General features: G+C 37.7%; 1 protein-coding gene across 7 annotated transcripts in view; it reads right to left on the bottom strand.

The window, feature by feature from the left end:
- Positions 1–38: 38 nt before the first annotated feature.
- The window catches only part of Cnot6 (CCR4-NOT transcription complex subunit 6), a 56,975-nt gene continuing 38,559 nt past the window's right edge, over positions 39–18,454 (bottom strand). For 4 of the 7 annotated variants that reach the window (XM_004836748.4, XM_087195017.1, XM_021242633.2 and 1 more), the window contains 8 exons: positions 18,203–18,307; positions 18,051–18,119; positions 16,241–16,398; positions 15,291–15,445; positions 14,561–14,715; positions 13,461–13,691; positions 11,207–11,409; positions 5,005–9,220 (listed from right to left, as the gene is read on the bottom strand). In XM_004836748.4, the coding sequence (XP_004836805.1) occupies positions 9,008–9,220; positions 11,207–11,409; positions 13,461–13,691; positions 14,561–14,715; positions 15,291–15,445; positions 16,241–16,398; positions 18,051–18,119; positions 18,203–18,307 (1,289 nt within the window). In that variant the 3' untranslated portion in view covers positions 5,005–9,007. Of the gene's footprint in view, positions 3,771–5,004; positions 9,221–11,206; positions 11,410–13,460; positions 13,692–14,560; positions 14,716–15,290; positions 15,446–16,240; positions 16,399–18,050; positions 18,120–18,202; positions 18,308–18,454 lie in introns of those variants that run through there. The other 3 variants (XR_002388680.2, XM_021242631.2, XM_021242626.2) reach the window with 3 other exon arrangements.

Here is an 18,454-nt window from a genome sequence, read left to right as displayed (position 1 = left end):
TCGGCAGGTGGTGCAGAGCCAGTTATTCTAAGAGTGACAGGGACTGCGTTAAACTAGACGTGGAAACGGGGAATTTTTCCTCATTGTCCTCTGTAATTTTTAATGAAGCATGGGAATTATTTAATTCGTGAAGACTGGCAGGAATGCACCAAACACCATGTACTGCTAATAGCTGAAGGTTTTATCCCCTGACATACATATTTCTCCTCAGCACGGAGCAGCCTCCAAGGCTGCAGGATCCAGCCGATGTCCCTGCTTTCCCCGCGCCTGCGGATGATTGCGCTCAAACAGCCCAGTATCCGTCAAAAAGGACCCCACTTCCCGACTGAGTCTTGCTTGCTGCTGCTGGGACAGCGCCTGTGGAATCCAGACACCTACGTCCACTTCAGGGGAAAGTTTCTAGTAAACTTCTGTTAAAAGGCATATTTAACTCCATATTGTGCTTCCTGGGAAAAGCTTCTCTATTTTACACCAAAACGTAGATCTGGCCTTTTTCTGTCCCGATTTTGACAATATTCAGGGACTTAAAACTTTGGGGGGGGGCACTTTAATGAGTTCACAAATGAGGACAGGGAGGAAGCCACTTGGATGCAGTCTAAGTTTGAATCTGTTATCAACACATTGCCCAAAAGATTGCCAGGGTTATGAATCTTGGTGGAATTGTCCAGTCTGGACAGTCACAGTCAACCACGCTGGTGACCCCAGCACTTGAGAGCCTGAGGCGGGACTTAGAGGTGTCGAAGGCCAGCCTGAACTACAGAGCGAGCCTGTCTTTAAATCAAACTGGCCCCTGACATGGCGACTTCCTCCTGTTCTCACCAGCAGGGTTAGGGTCAGAGGCTGATTCCACTAATGTGTGTGGGTACAAATAGGTTCTGCTGTTCTGCAAGTCCCTGACTCACCAACGAGTTCCATTCTGGGAGACCTGTTTGTAAACTGAATTCACTGTGAGCCAACAGTCTTCTACAGTACACTTGTGAAAATTGGCAACTCAAACGTTCGTTGTCAGGGTCTTACTCTACAACCGGGACACAACTTCACCAAGTGGGTATGTGCTCCAACAGGACTGCACTCCAAACCTTAGGGGCAGACCTGGTTCATACACATGCACCAGGAAAACCCTAAATTACCTATTCCGACTCAGCCGGTGGAGCTGCCAGACCCCACTCAATATTATCTAAATACCACAGACACAACGGCATGAAAAACCAAGGCAAGGTCTTGGTCTCCCTCTTCTTCAAAGCCATGATGCCCAACAGTGGAGAAGTGCATTTCCCCACCACCCCAGCACTCATGTGTCCTATGACCACTACGTTCACCTGCTGTCAGACTGACGTGCCTGACAGTGGCCCTGGCCGAAGCCAGCCCTGACTGTTCGGATGCCACAGGATGGTGTAACTGTTCTCGCCAGCAGAGGGCAGTCTTGATCCTAGACATCAAGCCTTTAACCCTGGGAACAGAGACCCACCCCCTTGCCAGGCTGCGGTGGGGTGGATTGATACTCGGACATTCCTGGCCTCGGCACTCTTAATCATACCCCCTTAAAGACATTTAGGGAAGACTCCTGAACATCAGAAAGTGGTGAGGACCACAGGATGAAGTGTGTTCCAAGAAAGGGGAAATATTTTGAGAATTAATGTCTTTTACTGTAATAAACTGGGGAAAAAAATCCCCAATCATTTACTGTATATTTTGATTAATCTCATATACCAAATAGAACCATTTAACACTTTCTGAAGCAGTCCTTAAAAATATCTTTGACAGGTTTTGATATCAGGATGATCCTGGACTCACAGTGTTGAACTTTTTGGAAACAAACAAAACTGCTTATTTACAAAATAGAGGGCCGGGAATGTAGCTCAGTGGCACTGCGCCTGCCTGGCAAGCGCAAGGTCTGAGTTCAATTCCTGGTACCCCCAAAACAAAACAAAAAACAAATAGAAACACAGAAAAGGAAGAAGTGGGTATCAATTCTTAGTCTGCCAAAAAAAAAAAAAAGCACACTGCAGGAAAAGAAAAATAGTGTTTCTTCAACAGATGGTGTCACCGTAGTATGGAGGACCCTACAGGATGCCGTGTATCACAGAAAACCCACTACACTGCCAGGGAAGAAACTGAAAATGCCTGTGCACCTATCCCAGTGACCAAGGCTGCCCAAGCAGCAGCTGGCCGTACTAATCAATGTCTGGAAGAGCATGGGCACCACCTGGAGCACCGCTTGCCACTGGAGAGGCCAAAGGTAACTTGTATTAATATCACGTCTCAGTGAACTTAGTACTAAATATGGATACGTTTTGCTTTTCCTGAAGTGCATCCACATTTTGGGGGCAGGCTCTGTATTCAGCAGACTTGACCAGTGAAAACCATCTGGGTTAGGCTGTTCTTTCACTGGGGTTGTTTCTCCATTACGAATTCAATCTCTTTACATGCTGTACATCTACTCTTATTTTCTTCTTCCGTTTTGTCTCTCCAGGAATTTGCCCATTTAGTCTACGTAATCTAACTCAATGGCATGCAGCTGTCCACAGTACTCCACAGTAATCCTTATGCTATCAGTTTGGTAGCAGTGTCCCTCTTTGCTCCGGGCTTTAGTGCTTCCCCTCCTGGTCCTTCAGCCTACTCATGAATATTGCTCATCTTTCCAAAGAACCAATTTTTGGTTTTGATTTTGAATTTTTTTACTCTCTGTTCTACAATTTTTTTATTTCATCCGTATTTCCTTCCTATCCTTTACTTTGGGTTTAATTTGTTTTCTAGTATGTGATGGAATACTAGGTTAGTGAGTTGTTTTTTTAGTCTTTACAACTACAATTTTCCCTTTAAGCACTGTTTCCTATATTCCATTTTGGTATTTTATCTTTTAATTTATTTCAAAGAATCTTCTAATTTCCTTTGACTCACTGGTTATGTAGGAGTGTTAACTTCCATGTATTTCTAAACTTGTAAAAAATTTACCTGACTGGAGAGGAGTTTGACTTGTCCTTTCAAACTTATTGAGACCTGTTTTACAGAGCAGCATATTATCTAAACTGGAAAATAGTCCGTGTACAATCGAGAAAAAAAGTGTACTCTTGTCTTTGGTAGTGTTCTACATATTACGTCATTGGATTTTATTGTTCAAATCTATTATATTCTCCCTAGTTGTTTTATCTATTGACAGTAAGGTACTGAGAGTCCCATTTTTATTGAATTGTGTATTTCCCCCCTTCTATTCTGTAGTGTTTGCTTCATGTGGCTCGGGGTGCTTTTGTTTGATATTACTTATTATAAAATATCCCTCTGTATATCTAGTAGCATCCCCCACGGTCTATTCTGACATTAGCATAGCCACTCCAACTTAACTCTTTTTTCTGTTTGTTTTCTGAGGCAGGGTCTTGCTATGTGGTCCAGCTCGAAGAGTATCTCTGAGTGATTGTACAGACTCATGTACAGAGCTATTCCCTACATAACAGGTGTACTGCATTGGACTGCCACGACTGACAAGGCATGGGGGTTGTACCTAGGAATGTCTACTTCCAAACTACATGTAGCACCAACCATTCTAAGTTACTCAATTCTAAGTGAGAACTGACTGGTATGTGACCAAGAAAAGGGGTTTAACTACCATTCTACTCACCGAAACGAACCTAGCGCTTTCATCGGGCGAGCCCAGCGGCTTAGACTCACTCTGCTGGTAACACCAAGAAGAATCAGGCAAAGAGTTCTTGAAGTCCACTTCAGGTACGCGGATTAGAGTAAGCCGCTCACGAAAGATCCATGTGGGTCAGTGCCTTTGGGTAGAGTGATTTGAAGTTGGTAGTTTATAAAGAAATGAGAAAACCAGCATCTCCTTATCCTTTATGATTAGAAGTGTTTCATGTGCTAAAGAAACAAGAGAAACTGCAAGCTACCCTATAATCCAGGAATTTTCCCAATTTCTATCTTTATCCCAGTTGGTTAGACTCATTTGAAGAATGACTTAGAATATTACTTGGGACAACTTTACTTATGGAAATATTTCACAAATCTCACTAAAATTCTACTAAAAGCTACTCTTTACACAGGATTCTTCTAAAATATAACCTGTTATACTGTCTTTGTAATATTTACGAAAGCTTATTTTAAAACCAGCTTACATTTGAATACCTAAATAGTTCAAAAAAGGAATCCCTAGTAGAGATGACATTATCTAAAACCTGAAAACATGGTGCTAAACAAATTTCAGTTCATGTTTCTTTAGGTATGTGCTTATTCCTCTAAAGAACATTACTTAGAATTTACAAAGCAACACAGTAAACATACTTCATTAACTTTTTCCACTTTTTTTGACAATTAAATGGAAGACCAAGACCACTGTTATATAGGCAAAATTAGCTGTTAAGGATTATGCAGCACATGCCCACTTTAAAAACTGGACATCTCAGCAAACATTCTCTAAATTTTCTTTTTAAATGATTTTTCCATCACTTACATAAAATTTACATTTATGTGTCACAGAAATAGTTTCTAAAAACAAAATAACCCCCCCACTCCCCTTCACTATAAGCCCACACAGGAGGACTTCAGAAGTCACATACTTTTCAAGCTCATACATTCAACAAATTATACACGTAATGTGTAAAACATTTAATAAATTAGTATAACCCCAACACAATGTTTGCTACTGTATTAAAAGCATTTATTTAAAATATGTCCACCTCCTTCCAAAAGATGGAAGACACAGGAACCCATCTCTTATATCGTGAGGTATATGGTAACAACAATAATCCTAAATGCAAAAGGACCGTCAGGTGCCTAAATATAAAATTGAACTTTGGCAAAGATACGAGTGTTATACAAAATAACACAGCCAATAAGGAAATACATATTTTTTACACCATTTCCCCCTATCATGGCCCTGTCCCCTTTCACTCTTCCCTCTGAAAGGATGAGTTATAACCCTGTCCAGATGACTCAGAATTTTAAGGATTAACATTTATTCTTTTCAAACTTCAGTACTACAGCTATACAAATTACACTTTAAAATATTTGAAACAGATATTGAATTTATTGGTTGGCTATGAGTAGGAAAATACATTGGTAAAGAAAAGACACCCTGTATATAAATATAATACTACCTAGTTACAATTTGACCAAGAAGGTTCCACTGAAAAGAAGATTAAAAGCCCTTGTTACCACCAGTCCATACGGTCTAAATTCAGTTTTCCATTACCCTTATCAAAGAGCTGCCTAGGCAAATGTGACATTCTTTGAGCTTAGTGCAGATAATGTGCTGGGTTTTCTTATTACACGAATGGTAAACAAGAGTTAGTCCAGTGCATTACACAATATAATGTACTGTGAATAAAGACTAGATACTCTATTTTAGACACTACATCAACATACCAGTTTTTAAATTTTACATAACCAAAAGGAAGAGCAAAGCGAACATCTTAAATACTGTTTGTAAGTGGGGGACAGACCCTTCCTTAAAGCGTTCCTCCCACTGTCTGCCAATAGCTATGCTGATATTCTGATTTTGGCAAGACTAGGGATTGAACCCAAGGTCTTTGCAGTGAGCTACATCCCCAGCCCTTTTAAAAAATGCAGCTGAGACAGGGTCTCTAAGGATTAAATTGCCCAGGTGGGGATCAAACTTGTGATCCTCCTGTCTCATCCTTCCAGAGTACTGGGATTACAGGCATGCACAACCACACTTGGCTTTGATTCATTAAAAGACCAAAGGGTTGGTAACTGTTTTTGTTTTAGGTTGGCTTTTGTATGACATGACCCCCAAACCTTAAAAAGTCACGATGGAAACTAATTCCTTAAGTTTGAACAGTAAGAAAAGTGGAACTCTAAAACTTGAATGTTATTATCAAAAACCTCAATCTTAGAAAGGATTTGAAACTGTAATTTCAACATTCAGAAGTGCATGCCATCCAATTTACTGATATCCTTAGGTTTCAAAGTGCTAACCCAAAATAAGTTCTCCTGGTTGCCCCCCAATCAAAAATACAAATGAAAACTCGTTTCTTGGAGATGTTCTCTGCCTATCTTCTGGGACTATTAAAGTTGCAATCAACAATTTACTTCTACAACTTTAGTTTAAATTATGCCATAAATTAATTTTGATGAACATTATTTAAATTCTCAAAGCATAAATAATTACCACTAATATTGTAAAACGTATTCAAGAGATTTACAACAAGGAATTGAGTGCCTCCAAATTTCTCATCTTTAAAACAAAAAAACCACATCCCAAATTTTCTGTAAAACATTCCTAAGATGATTTTTCCAGCAAGAACACTGAAATTACATTATGGCAAAACATTAAATACATGTTACAGAATTTTTGTAAAATAATCTACACTACGAAAACAAACTAGTTTTTATTGCATTTTAGGAGTATGGATTATTGGAAATTATTCAGGACACAGAAAATATCCAGAACATAAACCCTCGCTTAATGAAAGTATCATAGTCTGTTTTGGTGTGAACGTTTATCCGCGATTGACTCAAACTATTTCTTTTTCTTTTGAAGGTTACAGTTGTAAATCTGCACTCTTGGTTTAATTTACACTATCTACGTAAGGTGGAGAAGCTGTTCAAACTGATTCACAGACGCAGTGTGCCTGGAAGAGGCAAAAACAAGTACTCTCAAGACACAGCAGGCCATTCTATCTTAGTATGCGGTCCCAAATTTCAAATATATTATACACAGTAACAAATACAGATGAAAACATTTTGTGTAAAGCTCAAACCTGTAGCATCTAACAAGTGCACTCTAGCTCCAGCATCTATGAAAAGAACACATCTTCCGATAACAAACAGAACAGTAAGTGCTCCTCCTCCCAACCACAAAGCCCTCTGGACCTTTGATACCACAATCGGGTCCCATGAAGAGCAGCTTCCTCCATCAGTACAACCGGCTCCAGATCACCCTCACCGGAAATTGTCATGATGCACATACAACACAGTGTTTAGGGAAAATGAGTAAACACACTTTCATTCTCACTTTACAAAAAAATAAAACAAAACCCATAAAAAGTCATGAACTGGTTCTACATTAGTAACACCAGCTTTGCAACGTACTGATTATAAACTAAATGTGTTTGGTGTTGGCACAATTTAAAAAGTGCCAAAAAAAAAAAAAAAAAAATTACAGCAAATTCTTTATTTAAAAAAACCAAAAACATAAAAACCCTTAAAGGAAAAACCAGGTCCAAGACAAAGATTCAAGATGAAAACCTTTTGGTAGAATTTCTTAAAAAGAAAGAAAGAAAAAAAAAATCATTTATTTAAAGAGTACTGTAATTTTATTTTCTCTTAAAAGCAGAATAAGCACATTTAGTGCTTAACATTTTTCATAAAATTTTAAGTCATCCAAAATGACTCATCCTCTGTATAAAAATCATTAATAACAATCAATTTTTTCTTAATGCGCACGTGGTATCCTTTTGCTCCCCTGCCTGCAGTTGAAACAAAAGCAGACCAAACACCCTCTGAATTCATTTGATTTTTCAGAAGAATGAACGACTGAGAACAAAATATATACAAGTTAGCTTTGCAAAGCTAAAGCTTGCTCTAATCTCTAGTCTACTAAAACTATGGGCAAAGCACAGGGTACAATGCAACTTTCATCTTGGCTGACATTTGACAATGACTCGGTCACTTTAAAAATGATCTGAAGAAATGTCTGAGGGACCCGTTTTGAAAATGCATCTAATTTATACTGCTTCATAAACAGAAAATTATTTTTTCTTTAAAAAGGAATGGTTTTAAAAGAAAATCTGAGAGACAGAGAATACATGGGCAACTAAGAAAAAAAACAAAGAACTTCACATGGTAGTAGCATTGTGGGTGGCAAACAGCACCATGCAATGGGCACCAAGAAGCAGGGCCGGGGCCAGGTGACCAGACGCAGACCCTGAACGTTTTCTGAGATGTGATATTCAATGCTTCACAATGGGATGAAAGCCACAGCCCACACAAAAGCATTTTCATAAAATTCTCACAAATGTTAAATAATATTTAAAAATATAAAAGAGGACGCACAGATTTTCTCTGCGTGCACAGGCAGTGCTGGGTGAGAACAGACTGAGGCAGGCACAGTGGAGAGGACAGGAAGTGTCTCAAGAAGGTAAGAAAGAAGCTGTATCTAAGCAGCTGTAATATTTTTAACTTAAAAAAAGTTGAAGATTTAAAAATATGAGAATGTACATACATGAACCATCACATTCAGTTCATAAATGCCTATGAATCATTTACTGTTCAGCTTATCTGTCCTAGTAGATAGTTTTCATAAAAATTGAGGAGTTCATCAATCAAGTTGCCTCTGGTCCAAGAAAATGTCCTATGGTTTGAGCAGACCTAGATTTAAAGAGCAATGTTCTCAATTTAAAAATAAAATAGTACAAAAGGGCTAACAAAACCCTAACAGTGCAAATCACTGCAGAGAAAGTCTGCGGCAACTCTTTTACAAGCTGGCCTTCAGAACACAGGAAATAAGCAAAACATTTAGCCTTAGTTTACAATACAACTGTTTTCAAATTTGATATTTTTTAGTACAAAATTTCATAAATCAGATCTTCTGTGGATCATATACAATCATAAAGGCTAAATTCAAATTCTATATTTTACAAATAAATCTGAAAAAGGGTGTAAGTCTGGAAGAATGGTCTCTGGATGTTACTACTGGCCTCAAAAAAGTAGTGCTACAGATTTCTGTGCAAAGAGGATATGCTGTTCCAACATTTTCCTATTTCAAGGCATGAAAATATTATCTTGGATAGAAGAAACAGGAAAATTACTTTTAACAAATGAGAGACAGGTGCAGACACACCAATCCCTGTCTACCAGTATATAAAGCACATTGGGCTCAGAATTTGTCTGTTGCTAGCACCTGGCTTTCATACTATGTCCTTTATCAAACCAACGAACTGGAAATTCAAATCACACTAAGGAGACCTCCAGCCATGCCTCGCCCTCTTATTCAGATTTTCACGAGTTCACATTAAAACTGAGGTTGTCCTCTGAAGGTACTGGGCTACCTCCTGCCAGAAAGGTGAATGCCATTAACTTGGGGCAGGAACGGCAGCAAGAGCTCCAGTTGTGCAAAAAGTGAGAAGTGGTCAGAGGGGATGAGTGGATGTGGGCAGCCGCTGATATTGTTCTCAACTAGCCAATGGTGGTCCAGAGGTCCCAGGATGCCTAAAGTGTTCAGCTGAGGTTTGGAATAGAAGATGTAGTCAATTATACCCTGAAAAACAGTAATAAAATAAAAATAAAAGACAAGGCCCAATATAATAGAAGACTGAAATAGAGTGTTTTAAGACCCATCCTCACAGTTACATTTGGTAAACAAAAGAAACTTACTGGCTTGTAAGTAGTAGCACAATAAAAACCAAATGGTCCCACAAATGTCACCTTCACCCAAATGAAGCCTTCTTCCTATCTGCACCATCAGCAAACCTTCAGTGAGACCTAAAAGGCCTTCATGACCCTGCCTCTGCTTCTCTTTCCTGACATAATCTGCCATTTCCCCTGACTCAGCACCCTGGCACCATACTAGCCTTCCGTGAGGTGGGGCGAGGAAAGCATCTATCTTTTAGGCACTAAACTCCTTCGTGCCCCAGGAGCTGACAAAGGCTCTCCTACCTGGAATACTTTAACACTTGCCATCTGGTTAGTTCCTTCTCAGTCTTCCGATGTCAGGTTCAATCACTTTCCTGCTCCCACTCATACACCTCCAACCACTGATTCTCTTCCCCTGCTGACGCTCCCAAGGTATGATTACACACTCATTTGTGTGGGTGTGCCCTGCTATGGTTTTGATTCTGAATGCTCCCAAAGATCCATGTGTCGAAGGTTTCATCTGCAGGGTGGCATTTCTGGAAGGGACTGCAGACCTTCAGGAGGTAGAGCATGGCGCCTTACACGTCACTGGGGCAGGCTTTGAAGGAGACCTTTCCCCTTTACTCTGGCCCTGCCTCCCAGCCAATGAGGTAATAAGTGTGCTCTGCTGGCAATCCTACCAGGAGGCACTGCCTTGCCAGAGAGACCCAGAGAGATCCTCTAGTGGGACCTCTAAAACCATGAGCCAAATAAAACTTTCTCCTTGTAGGTTATCTCAAGTGTTTTGCTACAGAATTTGACCAATATAAAACCTGTCTCCCACGAGACCATAACTGACTAAGGGGAGGGCTATTTCCACCTGGCCTGCACATCTTTCCAGCAGCCCCAAGAACTACAGCTAGCACAGATCTGCTGGCTTTGCCCCTCTGTGACTTAGCCCCTGCTCCATATGCTCTTAGCCAAAGATACTGGTGTGTATGCAAGTGTCTTCTTCCAGTCCTGCTATCAGCAGCAGAACTAAGGGGAAAAACCTTACCCTCTCCCCGACCTCTGGTTATCACGCTCACCTCATCAATCAGTCTGCCTAGGACACTGAGCAAAACATAGGTGATCATTTCTATGCTTTTTAAGGTGCAAGAGCTCCCAACACATTACCCAAGCTCTTATTTAGACTGAAATAGACAATCTAACAGAAAACTTATTTTTCCACCAGGTTAGAAATAAAAACTGGAATTTACTAGAACAGAAATACAAGTTACTGGCCGGGGATTTAGCTCAGTGGTTTCACCGCCTGCTATGCAGGTGCAAGGACCCGAGTTCGATTCCCGGTATCAAAAAAAAAAAAAGAAAGAAATACAAGTTACTAAAAAAAGACATCTGTTCAAAATAAAATGACACAGACCTAGGTAACCACTGATACAAAATAATGAGTCACTGAGAAAAGGTTCTACACTGTAAGATATTAACTGTGTAAAGGCAGCACATAAAAATATTCTAGAAACATTCAAAAGGAGGATGATATAAACCACATTTTGGCATTCAAAGGAGTACAGTTTCAGCTAAACCCAAGTACACAGAGTCTCACCCTCACCTCACAGCCAAATTAAGGTATTACGGCACTGCATATCCAACTCAGAGCATGCAAGAAACTGCCCCTAAAAGATGAAAACTGCTTCTGGAATTGATTTACTTTCATTACTTCATCTCACTTCTTACTGTGGAAAATAGAATTCTAACAGATTAGTAAGTAAGGATATGACATCAATCAGAAGGAATTCTACAGAAGATCAATAAAATAATACAGCTGTCAATGAATTTAAGGTTGTTTTAACTCCAGTCTGAACACACATCCACATTTTAAAGACCAAAGAATCCATAATAAGAGACACACCTTGAAATCAAATGTGTAATTCGTGTAAGGCATCAGGCCACTCTCATAGGCACTCTTTAATTTGAAACCGTGGGTGATCCTTCCATTGGTCATTCCATTCTTTCCATTACAGCTGAAGTTCATAAGACTTTCATTATATCTCAGTTCCTTAAAGTCTTTGTGATTTGTTTCTACCCCACCTGTGCTCAAATATTCTACAACTCCTAAAATGAAGAGACATGTACTTTTATCACTGTCAAGTACAATACACAGCAAATAAATTAAAAAGATCTCACAACAGTAACTAATTGAAAAAAGATTTCCACTTTCTAAAATGTTTTAGAATAACTTTTCCAGAACTTGCCCAGATCTATTACATAGTTGTAGTCTTTATTCATTTATAGCAGGTGTTTTCCTAAATAGCCATCTTTCTTAATGGCTAGATAAAACAATTCAGCTAGAGCAGTATTTTCTAGTTTGTTTTTTAAAATTCAGGTTTCTACTTTTTAAAAAGAACTAAAGATAAATGCCACAATCAACATCTTAGTACACACATTTCTACTTATTCTATATTATTTACAGGATATTTACTTCTAATCTTTGGATTTCACATGTCACTTTATAATACTACAAACTATGGAAGAGAATCTCACCAGTTAGTTACAAAGCAACTTTACCATCCCTGGACAATATTTTCCCAATTTCCTAAGTATAAAATAGGCTCTGCAAATATATTTTTATTTAGTCAGCATGAATGGATATTATCCCATGTATTTGCTATTAACATACTGTACTTTTCTCTCCTTGCTCCCTGTAGCTATCAACAGGGTAGAAAGCAAGTAGAGAAACTGTCTGAAATTAATCAGTTCTTTCAGTATTAGTAATCAGACGCCCTGATGAGATTGACGAAAGAATTACAAATCTGAGTAATACTTTCATCTTCCCTAAAAACAAATCTTAAAGTTTTTTTCTTCTTTGTGGCTCTTCTCTATTGAGATGGCCATAACGTCCCACCAAATTCATCTACCATGAAGGCAGGTATGTGTGAGTGCATGCATGCATGCATGTATGCATGCAAGTCCAAAGGAAGGTATTCTTGTGCATGTAAGAATATGAATAAAGAGTTGAAACATAAAAAAGAACTATCTAATTTGCTATTATAAGGGCTATAGTCTATTTGCCATACTATCTATGAAAAAATATATACTCAAGATCAGACTTTCTATATCCTTCTACTCCGTGATTAAAAAAAACCTATTGCTTCTCAGACTTTTGGCTAAGATCAAGTGTAAAAAAAAAAAGAGATTCTTGCTCTTTTTATTAAAATGACTTGAATGATGTATAAACAAAGTATCTCAACTCCTACCTGAGGTATATGTTTCTGAACAAGTTACTTAAAAGAAACATTTTAAGACTGTGGCCAGTTGTGGCGGTGGGACACACCTGTAATCCATCCCAGCACTGGGGAGGCTAAGGAAGAAGGATGATCTCAGCGAGTTCGAGAGGCCAGTCTGGGCTACAAAGTGAGTTCAAGGCCATTACGAACTATCTGTATAGCAAGACCCTGTCTCAAAAAACAAGAACAAAGATCGTGTAATATAGGATCAAATTCTAACTAAGTTCATATTACCACATGCCAGAATCCAAAGAAGCAGACTTAGTAAACTTTTTGGAATTTGGATTATATGATTTAGGTTAATAATTGTTCGTTCACAAGTTATTTCAAGTTAACAAGATGAGTATTCCTTATCTATGATGTTTGGGTCCAGAAGTGTTTTGGATCACAGATTTTGGAATATTTGTATATACATAATGATCTCGGGGAGGGAACTGAAGTTTTAACATGAAATTCATTTATGTCTCATATATACCTTATATATGTAGCCTGAAGGAATTTTGTACAGAATTTTAAATAATTTTATGCATGAAAAGAAGTTTCATGGTGTGGAATTTTCCATTTGTGGCATCGGGTCAGTGCCTGGAAGTTTTGGACTTTAAAGCATTTCAGATTTTGGATTAGGGATGCTCAGCCTGTATCACTTATATGTTTATCAAAGATGATTAATGACCTTTCTCCTTAGGTTTCTATAATACCACTTCTTTTTCAAAATGATGTCTCTCCCTCACACAGGAAAAACTTGAAAACTGGCTCCTGAGTACCAATACAAATTAAATTTTCATTTGGACTAAATTTGGAATTATCAAGAACAACATACTGCAAAAACATTTTAAGTCAAAAATATGCATATTATATAAAATAGGACTCTTTTCTTACCAGAGTCTGGCAAAGAATTAAGATCCGCACACAACACAAGTGGAATAGTTTCAAATTCATCCAATACACTAGATTTGGGGCTTCGAGAGGCTTTATCAATAATATTCTTCACTTCTGAGAGGAACATCATAGTTTGTACCAACTTCACATCAGAGTATTCAGGGTCCCAATGCATATGAGCATTAGCCACAAGAATAAGTTGCTTTTCTGCTCCAAGGTGTGGCTTTCCAGCTACAATAGATAAGAAGAAAACAGACAAAAACCCACCCATCAGGCCATAGATTCTTAATCCGAAACAAGTTGATTATATCAGAGTCTCAGAATAGAAAAGGATCTCAACATTTACCTAACAATTCCCCATCTATTCAACTGACTAGGACGTGCAATACACACATCTAAACATCTGGGTGATACTTATAGCATAGGAGAATTCACCACTGGTATCCACATAACCCATTCTATTTAGGATTGTTTGATTTTCAAAAGTTCTGTCTCCTTGAAACTTTCGGTTTTAGTTTACATGTCCTAAAAATCCAAAATTAAAATCTAAACCCTCTTTTTTAGATATATTTAAGAAAGCATTAAGTTCTATTGTCTACCTTTAACATCCTTCACATTAAATATTCCCATTCCAAGTATTCAGAAGTTTCAGTTCTCAGCATGATAGCCAGTCTAGATATGCTTTGAATTAACATAATTATTATAAGTAGATCGGGAAGATAATTAGCTTACAGAATATCACTGCTGACAAGACATTATTATAGTTTTTATCCACTGGTAGTTATTTTAATTAATATTTACTTCAGTATTTCTTTTATGTGAAAAATTCCTGAGAGCAAAAAAAAAAAAAAAAAAAAAAGACCTTTTTAGCTCTGTGTTTTTCAGGTTTGTGATACTTTTATGAGCAATGCTTTCTTATCTTACACTTTGTGGAAAAAGAGATAATGTTTTAGAAAACAAATTCTCACTGAGTTTCTTCAGGTGTTAGATAAGACCATTAATAAATAACGAGAGGTCTGTTTTTATTCTTTTCGAAGATGTCTAATTGGAATTATTAAACTTTGGAGATCAATTTTACAGGAAGTGAAAGGGCCACTCACATGACATTTCAATCAATTCCTTTCGAAGTTCTAGCAGTACTGCAACTCCAATGTTATCTTTTGTCATGACTCTGTTCAGCATAGCTTCAGACCCTTCTGAATTTGCCATTGCTAGCTGATTAAATTCAACAGTGTGTTTCTGAACCAAAGTAAATCTAAAACAGAAACAAAAACACACACATAAACAAAGAATTGGAAACATCACGATGTTTTCCCAAACTTCCTTAACAGATATGATGGCACTTAGGTTCCCATTATGGAAACTCCCTCACAATCAGCACAATCTCACATCCAAAGTTGTTTCCAATCTGTTATTGATATAAATAACATTTTGAAATACCTTTACAAATTAATGTAACGCAGTAATCTTTTATTCAGAATGTTTCATACTTGAATATTCCATCTTATAATAATTTATAGTTATTTTCCAAAATACAGGTTTAAGAATCCCTCCATCATCCTAGAGGGAATGTTAAAGATGTAGTATTTCAAGTGACAATTGGAGTTAAAGTCCTAGTAAACACCTGAAGAAACAGCAGTACTTTAAGCATGTCTACAAAACAAAGATATTTCTGATGATTAAAAACAAAAACACCTAAGTCAATAGTACTGTTTTCTTGATTAATAATAGTGCCTCATTCTCTTATTTCCCAATTAATTGCCACAGCCTTGGTACCCACCCCGCAAACACCGAGAACATTTTCCTTTTTTAAAAAATGGGAAGACTTACTTTTCTGTCTTGAAGAATATTGCACAGCCATCAACATGTTTTCTTTCTTGTTCTGACATTGTCCTAGCTCGAGACTTTGGACTAAAGAATCCATTATAGCCACGTTCTTTCAGTTCTACCAGAAAAAAACTGTAATACTGTTCTGTTTCAACCTCCTGAAAAAATTGTAAACAGCCAAGTTACTTCACGGGACAAAAATCAGCCCTACACATTAACTCTGTATATGTAATGCGAAAGCCTGAAGTAGTAAAGGACTGAGCTGCAGATTAAAGAATGTAACATCTGTTCAATCTAATTTACCTGAAACTAATCACAACATACACGTGTCCTTTTACAGGTATCAGTTATTCCCAAGGTCAATTCTCTGTTGTTTAGGAGTAATGAAGGGGAAGATACACATGCATATGAATGTGTATGTCTTAGATTGAGAAACAAAATCACAGAAGTAGAAGGAACTTCACAGATCATAATTTCAGACTCATGAGGAGAGAGTGACTTGCCCAAGACTTTAAAATTATTATGACAGCTGGACTAACAAGCCAAAGTTACTGTACATAAAATCCAATCCTTTCCCCATCATGCCCTAATTATTCTTTTAACACTAGTAGTAAAGTACAATTACCTAGGTGATAACACAATTTCAGTTACTCTGCCACCCACCTCAAAAACACTATGTGCAGAGACACTGCAGGAGGGAAGGTGAATATTTAGCTGCCATTATAAATGCTTAAAATCCAGCTCAACACACTTGCTTTATTTGGTAGCATATTATTGCAAAGCAAAGCAAGCAGTGCACTTAGAATTCACTAAAAACAAAAAAAGCTGGTATTGTAAGAAATGCTGAAGCTGCAATTTCAAATGTGCCAGTGTAATGTATTCTAGGGTATTTGTTCCTTGCTTTGTCAATGCTGGGAGATTTTTGCAATTTAAACACTTTCTGTGTGACTTACCTGAAGACTTATAATATCAGCATTGCAGCTCAAGATTTCTTGAATAATGGCCTTTTTCCTGTAGTCCCAATTTAGTGCCCAAGATGGACAGTAGCCATATAACTGCCGGGTCGCATATTTATCACAAAGAACATTATAGCACATGACAGAAAACAAGGCTGTAGAAAAGACAACTTTACTTATTCATACACGTGGCAGAAAAAAAAGGCCATTTCAGTAATAGTTTTCACTTAAACGTTAAATTTGTCTTTATTCAATCTACATTACTAAAAAGCTACAGGTTGGGGAAAGGAAAGAAGGGAAAGGAATATGAGAAAAGGAAAAAACAGAAACAAAGTCTGTGAAGGGGTGGAGGGGTTGAAGGGAGGGCAGGGGAATGGCAAAAAAAAAAAAAAAGAACCAAGATATATCATGTAAAGGTACAAATTCCCAATGATGAATGTCATCGTATTGTATACCTAAAATGTACCAATAAACTTAATGAATTTTTTTTAAAAAGCTACAATATGCCAGCCACAGAGAGAGGATATAGAGATAGTTAATGAAAAGGGATACATGAACAGATTACAGAGTATAACGTGTTATCTAATACAGAGGTAAGCGAGAAAGTCTGGAAGCTAAAAGACTAAGAGGCTGAACCCTCTAAAACCAAGGTTCCTCATTTCTCTACTTCTTCCACCAGGTCACTGATTCTTAATGTAGATGTAGAAAACTGCAAGACAGTCTTTTAGTAAATATGTCTATTATTCTTATAGAGAGCAACCACAGGCATACCTAAGCGATACCACTGAGTTTAGTTCCACCCAAAGCAATAAAGTGAATACTCCAACAAAGCAAGTCACATGAATCTTTTGGCTTCCCAGTGCACATAAATGCTAACGTTTATACTCTTATTACCTTCAGAGTGTAATAGCAGGTTTAAAAAGGGCACATAACTAAAGATATACTTCATTGCTAAAATATGCCAGTCATTATCTGAGCTGTTAGAAAAATGGCAGACTTACTCAGCATAGCATTGCTGCAAACCTTCAATTTATAAAACAAAAAAACACAGTATCTGTGAAGCACAATAAAGCAAAGTATAACAAAACAAGATCATGCCCATATTGTCAATTCATGCAAAAAGAAAGGAGTATCGTAGATCAAATCCTATTACATGCCATGGGAGCTCTCCACTATTTTCATAAAACTTAGGTTAAACACATTTGGAACATACTAGGATTTGGAAATTTCCACTATAGAAAGATCTTGGTGTATTTACTTATAAATGAATCTCACTTTGAACCAGCGTTTCTCAAGAGGGGCACTGCTGACATTTAGGTGGGCGAATCGCAGCACTGTTGGTCTCTACCCACTAGATGCCTGTAGGGTTCCTCCCAGGTTTGATAATCAAAATTGCCTCCACACAGTGATGAGTGTCTCTTGGAGCATAGAACTGCACCCATTTTCAGAAGTACGCTTTATAGCATACCTCATCCTGCACAGCACACACACAGGACAGATGACCTCCCAGACCAAATCAACCACAGCCATTCTGCCTTAACGTCTGTTGCCCATTATCTAAAGCAGCAATGGGAACCTTTTAGAGCTTTCAAGGATGACAAATAACCAGCTGTGGCAAGTGTGCCGTAGGTTCGCCACCACTAACCTAAAGCATGTCAAGAATAGTATAAATAAGAGTTAAAAATAAGTTAAAATAAGAGGTGAGACTAGTAAAAATTGAACCAAGTAAAAATAAGAGACCAAGTAAAATTAAGATAAAAAATTCCAGACTAAGTAAAATTAAGAGTTAAAAAATCAGGTTACCAACCAGTTGGCCTTGTTCTGTCTGGTTCTTGTAACATAATCCAAGATCTTGGAGGTGGCTGTTCTGTGGAAACTAGTTAAATATAGAAAACATAAAATTAAGCAATATTCTTGTATGTCTTCCTAATAAAAAGGTTTGAACAAACAACCACTTACTTCTTTTTGCAGTACCTGACAAATTATCAAGCAAATAGTTCAGTAGCCTTCTTGTTCCATCTGGTTCCAGAGAGAGGTTCAATATATCCTGGGTAAGTGGATTTCCTGGAATATTTTTAAAATAGGTAAATGAAACCAAGATAAATACTAAAATATTTCAAACTTCAAAAAATACATTAAAAAAACACCCAATTTTCTGTAACGATTGGCATAGTTGCTAATAACTTACTACTTCAGCAAATATTTTTTTTC

Source organism: Heterocephalus glaber, unplaced genomic scaffold (genome assembly GCF_053883595.1).
Source record: "Heterocephalus glaber isolate CG9 unplaced genomic scaffold, H.glaber_assembly_v1.0 deba00001606, whole genome shotgun sequence".
In the NCBI taxonomy this organism is placed as follows: domain Eukaryota; kingdom Metazoa; phylum Chordata; class Mammalia; order Rodentia; family Bathyergidae; genus Heterocephalus; species Heterocephalus glaber.
Note: the sequence above shows the minus strand (reverse complement) of the source record. Positions and strands in the feature narration are given on the sequence as shown.